Genomic DNA, 8,743 nt, shown 5'->3' on the forward strand with positions numbered 1-8,743 from the left:
AGTAGAGATGGGGTTTCACCATGTTGGCCAGGCTGGTCTCGAACTCCTGACCTCAGGTGATCCACCCACCTCGGCCTCCCAAAGTGCTGGGATTACTGGCATGAGCCCCCGCACCTGGCCTGGCTTTATTATTATTATTCTTATCTCTGACCCCCCCTTCACTGCAGCTGCAAATAGGACAATCACGTTGAACAGCAGTCTTGGACCCCAGAGAGTTGAGTGTGTTGACAGTTCTCAGACTGAGTAGGCATCTTTGACTGCCTTTCAAATATAGATGACGGGATTATCTACCGCTTTGGATCATAATTACTTACGCTTATGCCACTGATATATAAACAGAGTTGACTATATTTAGTTCTGTGTTTTGTGTTTTCTTTCCCTGAGTCAGATAGGAACTGTTTCTTACCGCCCTGCCATTCTTCCCATGTTGAGATCATTCCCAAAGACAAAGATCATTTCCCTTTTTGGCCATGGAGCGCTCTGATGGTAAGAATTAGTCCTCTCATCACCCACCACACTCAACCCAAATAGGAAATTTCCACGAATGGGAACCATGTCTTTGGGCGTTCTTCTCGGGATCCAGGTGAGATTACTCAATCACAAGAGTGAGACTCAGGGACTGAAACATTCAATCAAGGGTAAAAACAGATTAAAATGTGGCAGTTACCTTTTTTCTCCTGACATAGAATACACACTGGAGTCACAGTTACCTTTTAGTAACCGATTTCCTTGAGTGAATAGTGTTATCAGAAAATGGGACTTTTATGGTGGCAAAGAATTCAGAGGGTCTAGGGGCACACAGATCCGGATTTGTATACCATTCTGCCACTTAACCAGCTATGTGATTGTGCAATTTACCAACCTCTCAGGGCCACATTTTTTCATCTGTCAAAAAGGTGAATATGGCCAGGCACGGTGGCTCACTCCTCTAATCCCAGCACTTTGGGAGGCCGAAGTGGGCAGATCATGAGGTCAGGAGTTCAAGACCAGCCTAACATGGTGAAATCCCATCTCTACTAAAATTACAAAAATTAGCCAGGTGTGGTGGCGTGCATCTTTAATCCCAGCTACTCAGGAGGCAGAGGCAAGAGAATTGCTTGAACCCGGGAGGCGGAGGTTGCAGTGAGCCGAGATTGCACCACTGCACTCCAGCCTGGGTGTCAGAGCGAGACTCTGTCTCAAAATAAAACAAAACAAAAAAGGTGAATAATAATAGGACCTATATTATAGACTTGTTGAGAGGATTAAATGAGATAAGGTACGAAAGGCCTTACTACAGAATCTGGCATATCAGTACTTATTAAAGAAAGAGTAGATGTGGGCTGGGTGCCCTGGCTCACGTCTGTAATCCCAGCACTTTTAGGGGTTGGGGTAGGAAGATACCCCAGGAGTACCCCAGGAGTTCGAGACCAGCCTGGGCAACAAGGCGAGACCCTCGTCTCTACAAAAAATACAAAAATTAGCCAGGTGTCGTGGCTCACGCCTGTAGTCCTAGGTACTCGGGAGCCTGAGGTGGGAGGATAGCTTGATTGCAGTGAGGCGTGATCTTGAGCCACTGCACTCCAGCCTGGGCGACAGAGGTCAACCCTATTTAAAAAAAAAAAAAAAAAGGTTGTTGTGGAAGATTCTTGTGGGGAATTAAAAGGACCATGTGTGCGCGAAAGAGCTTGGAGAAGATCAGTACCTGGAGGCCAAGATGCCGCGAGCCCTGCCTCCCTAGCAGTGGGGTCTCTTGGCTTAGGGTCAGTGCACCGCACACAAAAATCCACTGCCTCTCATGAGACCTTGAACTGCCAATGACCGGGGGTTGCCCAGACTCCTGAGTGAGGAAGGCGGCCAGGAGTCAACTCGGCTTCTTGCAGAAAAGCCCACTCCAAGAAGGCCTGGGGCATTCTGGCTCCAGGCAGGTCACACCCGCTGGCCTCAGTGATTTGTTTTATGCGACCACCGGATCAGGCGCCAGAGATGAGGCAAGTAGGCGAAGTAGAAAAGCTTTATTAGCTAGCCAATGTGAAGGAGGAAAGGGCGAGGTTCATCGGTCTCCTGTGGTGGAGGCCGAGGAAGTCGCTCCGGCGTTCTCGGGCGAAGCTCCTAAGTGGGCACGTGAAGAGGGCCGAAGAAGTTCGCGGTGGACGTCTACCGGGAGCGGCTTTTTATGTCTAGGGCCTGGGAGTGGGCGGGCAGTAGGCGGGACATGGGCGTGTCGGGGGCGTTCCGTAGGCGCGGCCAGGTAGGTTTGGGTCTCCTCGATCGGACGTCACGTTGCGGCTGCGCAGTTGGTCTGCATTTTTGCCGGCGCAGACTGCATTTTCCCGCGCGCGGGTAAGTTGGTGAAGAAGAACCCGGAAATGCGCCATCTTAGTCGTCTTTGTCCTCTTCCTCCGTTCAGACACTCAGACCCTTTCACTTAGCCGGGAAAGGTAAGGGTCCTTAATGGCAGCCAATAACGGCTCCCAGCGGCCCAGGCACTGGCCAGGGCAGGCTGAAATCAAACCTTGGATTTTGGGACCTCCGCGCCTGAAACCCTAAACCAGCATCGAACTACAACTCCCAGCATGCCAGGCGGCCGCCCGGTTCCGAAGGGTCGGTCCCACCAACCTTGGGCCCCTTCTTTCCTCAAAGCGTGGCCGAATGCCTAGGCTTCCGGGTATTAGTGGCCCCGCCCCTTGACCCGACTGGAGCCGTGCCTGGTGATTTCTGGGTATTGTAGTCAGTTTCCTGGGAAAGAGTCCCTCCTAGTGGCAGCTCTCCTCGCCAGAAAAACTACAAAACCCAGAATGCAGCGCAAATCCCCCTTGTCCAATAGGAACCCCCTATGTAGCGGGGCGCGGAGCCCCGCTCTCGCAACTCAAGATGGCGGACGAGAGTGAGACAGCAGTGAAGCCGCTGGCATCTCCGCTGCTGCAGATGATGGAAGGGAACGGGAACGGCCATGAGCACTGCAGCGATTGCGAGAATGAGGAGGACAACAGCTACAACCGGGGGTAACGAAATCCTCGGAGACCAATTCCCATCCAGCCTCCCACAACCTGGGTCTCTGGGGTGCGGGGAAGTCACCGGGAGCTTAGTGTAGCCCCACCCTCATATTCTTATTGGCTAAGTCACTAGGATCCTGTCTGGCGATTGGTTACTACTTTTGTCATTTACCAAGGGTGGGTGCTCTGGCTATTAAGGGCCGGAGACGTTCAGTACTTTTATTATGTAAAAGTTCTATGCAATGTTCCACTCGTGTGCTTCAGGCCAGTCCTGGGAAAAAGAGCATGTTGGACGATGGTTTTCGATGGTACAACACAGGACAGTCTAGTAACAGTACGGTTCAAAGGGAACGTTACTTATAGACGTGTTGTTTGAGCAACGTGACTAGCAATAAACGAATAATAAAACATTTCGCAGCAGTTCACCCTCAGTGAGGAAATTCATCAGACTATACAAACTGTATATATAATTACATTGTAAAATATCACTACGAGAGAATCCCAAAATACAAACTCACCTTATAAACCCTATGTAATTAACGATATGGTAATGCTTTGATTTATATAGTTTCCATTGCTCCAGTCATAAGTATCTTGAACAATATATTAATATAATTAGGTCTTCGAACATCTTTGCCTTATTAACTTTGCAGAGTAGCCCCAGGCTTCGAGAAATGAGCGATGTTGCTTCTTGGAGAGTATTTGGAATCCTCGGGCTCCATACTGCCTATCCTGTACTTTAGGGTCTTGCCACTAGTTACTATTTGTTCCTAGGGATGAAGAAACGCACCAGGCATTTGAATGTTGAATTTTTTTTCCAAATTAGTTTTTACTTCTGTAAGCCACAGCTTATTCATCTTTCTTCACATGGTTGGTGCCTGGCACTGGCACTCACGCTGTCTCCCTATCTTCCTGTCTATATTTGTAGATATATTTTTAAACTGAAAGTCGTGAGAGATTTTTGGGTGTATAACTTGCCGAGTTTGAGGTAGTCTGATTTTCATAGCCAGCTTGTTATTTGCAGTATTGGTGGTAGTCCAGGTATAAAGGTAGAAGATTGAGGTCTTTGTAGAAACTTAAAAAAAAAGAAAAAATCTGCTACCTTGTATAGAGGGGAGAACAAAGTATTACAGTCATGCGCTGCCCAAGGATTGTGTAGAAGAGATGGTCCCACAAAATTATAGCACATATTTTTATTGTATCCTTTCTATGTTTAGGTATGCTTAGATACACAAATACTTACCATTGTGTTATAGTTGCCTGCAATACTCAGTAACAGGCGGTAGCCTATTGCTCCTAGGCTACAAACCTGTATAGCATGTTACTGTAATGTATACCATTTAGCCTAGACACTTAGTAGGCTATACCATCTAGGTTTGTGTAAGTACACCCTATGATGTCTGCAAGACAAAAATCACCTAACCATGCATTTCCCGGCACATATCCCTGACGTTCAGTGAAGGATGACTGTATTTAAGTGGTTTATAACCTGCTTGTGGTGAATCTTAGGTTAAAAGATCTACCTAGCTTTTATGTTCTTCAACCAGCATTAAAAATCACAGGAAGGGCTGGACGCGGTGGCTCATGCCTGTAATCCCAGCACTTTGGGAGGCGGAGGCGGGCAGATCACGAGGTCAGGAGATGGAGACCATCCTGGCTAACACTGTGAAACTCCGTCTCTACTGAAAATACAAAAAATTTAGCCGGGCCTGGTGGTGGGTGTCTGTAGTCCCAGCTACTCGGGAGGCTGAGGCAGGAGAATGGCGTGAACCCAGGAGGCAGAGCTTGCAGTGAGCCGAGATCACGCCACTGCACTCCAGCCTGGGCTACAGAGTGAGACTCTGTCTCAAAAAAAAAAAAAAAAAAAAACACAGGAAAAAGGGAGAGGAATAGGAAGCTTGCCAAATTTAGTTTTTATTGCTATAACTCACAACAGATCTAATGTAATAAAAGTCTTGTTTTGAAGTTTGATATTCCTAAAAATGGAAGAGCTGAGAAAGAGGAAGTAGGAACAGGAAGAAGGGAAAGTGAAGCTCTCCTGAGTAGAGGTCTGAATCACAGATGAGAGTCGGTGAATGTGAAAGTCATTACAGAAGTGAAAGTGTGGCATTTTCTTTGCTCTTTTTATAGTTGCTTTTATTTTTCTCTTTTTAACTGTTGTCCTGACCAGTATCTTTAGGTTTGTGCCCTGTAATCTGTGAATCACTTTGCAAAACTGTGTGTGGGAAAGTTATTTTATTGGCCTGGTGTGGTAGCTCACATCTGTAATCCCAGCACTTTGGGAGGCTGAGGCAGGCGGATCACTTGAGGTCAGGAGTTCGAGACCAGCCTGACCAACATGGTGAAACCCCGTCTCCACTAAAAATACAAAGTTTAGCTGGACGTGGTGGTGCACGCCTGTAGTCCTAGCTACTCGGGAGGCTGAAGCAGGAGAATCGCTTGAACCTGGGAGGTGGAGGCTGCAGTGAGCTGAGATTGCGCCACTGCACTCCAGCCTGGGCAACAGAGCAAGAACCTGTCTCAAAAAAAAAAGGTGATGTGCAGTGGCTCATGCCTGTAATCCCATCACTTTGGGAGGCTGAGACGGTTGGATCATGAGGTCAAGAGATTGAGACCATCCTGGCCAACATGGTGAAATCCAGTCTCTATTAATAATAGAAAAATTAACTGGGCATGGTGGTGCATACCTGTAGCCCCAGCTACTCCGGAGGCTGAGGCAGGAGAATCGCCTGAATCCGGGAGACGGAGGTTGCAGTGAGCTGAGATCGCGCCACTGCACACCAGCTTGGCAACAGCAAGACTCCATCTCCAAAAAAATAAAAATAAAATTATTTCATTTGTAATAGAAGTAAGTAATAACCTTAAAAAACGTTGACAGTTTGCATGGTGTTTCTGTGCATGGTTATGGTCTGGGTGAAAAAATTATGTTTATTAGCATCCCAAATCTAAAGGTCTGTGAAAATGAGTTTGGAGGTAGCAGGTGAAAAACCAAGGGCCTAGTCTGGAGGAGAGAGTCTAATTCTGGCACTAAGAATCCGGGGGAGAGTCAACATTTTTACATGAACTTTAAGAGGAAATGGTTTTGGGGAGAAGCAGCAATTTGGGAAAATGTAGCATGGCACAGTGGAAAAGCATGGACTTTGGAATCATTTAAATCTGGTCTCAGGCCAGGAGCGGTGGCTCACCCCTGTAATCCAAGCACTTTGGGAGGCTGAGGTGGGCAGATCACTTGTGGTCAGGAGTTTGAGACCAGCCTGGTCAGCATAGCAAAACCTCACCTGTACTAAAAATACAAAAATTAGCTGGGCGTAGTGGCAGGCACCTGTAATCCCAGCTACTTGGGTGGCTGAGGCAGGAGAATCGCTTGAAACCAGGGGGCAGAGGTTGCAGTGAGCAACCTCCACTGCACTCCACTGCACTCCAGCCTGGGCGACAGAGCAAGCCTCTCATCTGAAAATCTCATCTCAAAGCTTGGCTCTGACACTTAATGGTCCTGTGACCTTGGGAAAGGTACTTAACTCTGAGTTATAGGGATTAAATGAGATAACAACTGGAATGCACTCCTCTTCCTCCCTCCTCCTCTTTCTTCACATCTTCCCTAACCTCCCAGCTTGTCCCTCTGCTCTTATCACATGCTGTATTGTTGCTTTTATCATAACAATAAATGTAACTACATATTTGGTAATTTTTCTTAATGTGTCTGGTACCTGTCTCATCTGACAGTAAGGTGCATGTAAACAGGATTGTGTCTTCAAAATGCCTAGCACTTAGTGGGCATTAGTGAATATTTGCTGTATGAATGAATGGCAGATATTAAAGTACCTAGCCTAATATTAGTGAAGTTTTATCTCCCCTCACCAAGTAAGAGGATATCAGATTTTTCTTACATACACGTTTTCTCTCCCCAAATAATTCTCATTGTAAGCCTTACTACAATTTTTATGAAATAGCTACAGAGGCCGGGTGCGGTGGCTCACGCCTGTAATCCCAGAACTTTGGGAGGCCAAGGCAGGTGGATCATGAGGTCAGGAGATCGAGACCATCCTGGCTAACACAGTGAAACTCCGTCTCTACTAAAAATATAGAAAACTAGCCGGGCGTGATGGCGGGTGCCTGTAGTCCCAGCTATTCGGGAGGCTGAGGCAGGAGAGTGGCGTGAACCCGGGAGGCAGAGCTTACAGTGAGCCGAGATCGCACCACTATACTCCAGCCTGGGTGACAGAGTGAGACTCCATCTCAAAAAAAAAAAAAAAAGAAAGAAACACCTATAGAAATCAAGAAGCTCCAATTTGTTGTGGAAGCTTTCCACTGTGTTTTGCTTCTTGAAATGTTTTTTGTCTTAATATTATTTAAAATCTTCTCAAAAATTATGTAACAGTTGACAGAGAAGTTTTCCTTTCAATACTAGAGAGTCTAAATTGTGTAATATACAATAAAGGTTAATCATAGTTCAAGCTAACCTTGATTCTCTTAGGCGTTTTTTTTTTTTTCTTTTTTTGAGATGGAGTCTCGCTCTGTTGCCCAGGCTGGAGTGCAGTGGCATGATCTCTGCTCACTGCAAGCTCTGACTCCCGGGTACATGCCATTTTCCTGCCTCAGCCTCCCAAGTAGCTGGGACTACAGGTGCCTGCCACCACGCCAGGCTAATTTTTTTGTACTTTTAGTAGAGACGGCGTTTCATCGAGTTAGCCAGGATGGTCTCAATTTCCTGACCTCGTGATCCACCCACCTCAGCCTCCCAAAGTGCTGGTATTACAGGCGTGGGCCACCGCGCCCGGCCATTTTTTTTTTTTTTTTAAAGAGACTGTGTCTCACTGTGTTGCCCAGGCTAGTCTCAAACTCCTGGGTTCAAGTGATCCTCCTGCTTTAGGCTCCCAAAGTGCTGAGACTGTAAGCATCAGCCACCACACACAGCTTCCTGGGCCTTTTTTTCAGGAACTAAAGTCACAGTGCTCTATGCTAATAAAATGAGCTAAATTCATGTACTGGATTCATGGGAAATGCAGTTGTATTACTTCCTTTTTTTTTTGGAGACGGAGTCTCACTCTGTTGTCCAGGCTGGAGTGCTGTGGCATGATCTTGGCTCACTGCAACCTCTGCCTTCCAGGTTCAAGAAATTCTCCTGCCTCAGCCTCCTGAGTAGCTGGGACTACAGGAGCACACTGCCACACCCAGCTAATTATTTGTATTTTAGTAGAGACGAGGTTTCACTAAAACTGGTCTCGAACTCCTGAGCTCAGGCAGGTCTCGAACTCCTGAGCTCAGGCAGTCTGCCTGCCTCGGCCTCCCATAGTGCTAGGATTACAGGTGTGAGCCACCACGCCCAGCCAGTTGTATTAGTTTCTTATGTCTCTTTGTATATGAGTTTAGTTCTTGACTTTTCTAGTCTTGTGTTTCCTCCATAATTAAATCAGCATAAACATTTGATGAATATAAAACTTCATGTAGTTGTGTGTAGTGTAACCTCAGCACATTGGGAGGCTGAGGCGGAAAAATCACTTGAGCCCAGGAGTTCGAGACGAGCCTGGGCAACATGGTGAGACCCCATCTCTATAAATAAAACAAAAAACCCCAAACCCTTCATGTATACATATAGGTATATGTATATATGTGTACATGCATACATATGCAATGTGTATGGATGCATCTCTTCAGTTTTTCTATTTAAAAAATTTTTAGGCCGGGTGCGGTGGCTCAAGCCTGTAATCCCAGCACTTTGGGAGGCCGAGACGGGCGGATCACGAGGTCAGGAGATCGAGACCATCCTG

At 46.8% G+C, this 8,743-nt stretch overlaps 2 protein-coding genes across 3 annotated transcripts in view; one reads left to right on the forward strand and one right to left on the reverse strand.

Annotated features, from left to right (window-relative positions):
* DCAKD (dephospho-CoA kinase domain containing) overlaps positions 1–2,645 on the reverse strand; it is a 44,867-nt gene extending 42,222 nt beyond the window's left edge. Inside the window, exon 1 of one of the 2 annotated variants that reach the window (XM_011940135.1) lies at positions 2,599–2,645. The gene's annotated coding sequence lies outside the window, so the exon portion shown is untranslated. Of the gene's footprint in view, positions 1–2,412; positions 2,554–2,598 lie in introns of those variants that run through there. The other variant, XM_011940134.1, reaches the window with a different exon arrangement.
* A 167-nt stretch (positions 2,646–2,812) lies between these two features.
* NMT1 (N-myristoyltransferase 1) overlaps positions 2,813–8,743 on the forward strand; it is a 48,321-nt gene continuing 42,390 nt past the window's right edge. The window contains exon 1 of the mRNA XM_011940136.1: positions 2,813–2,984. Within this exon, the coding sequence (XP_011795526.1) occupies positions 2,854–2,984 (131 nt within the window). The 5' untranslated portion in view covers positions 2,813–2,853. The remainder of the gene's footprint in view (positions 2,985–8,743) is intronic.

This window comes from Colobus angolensis, unplaced genomic scaffold (assembly GCF_000951035.1).
Source record: "Colobus angolensis palliatus isolate OR3802 unplaced genomic scaffold, Cang.pa_1.0 Scaffold187, whole genome shotgun sequence".
Lineage (NCBI taxonomy): Eukaryota > Metazoa > Chordata > Mammalia > Primates > Cercopithecidae > Colobus > Colobus angolensis.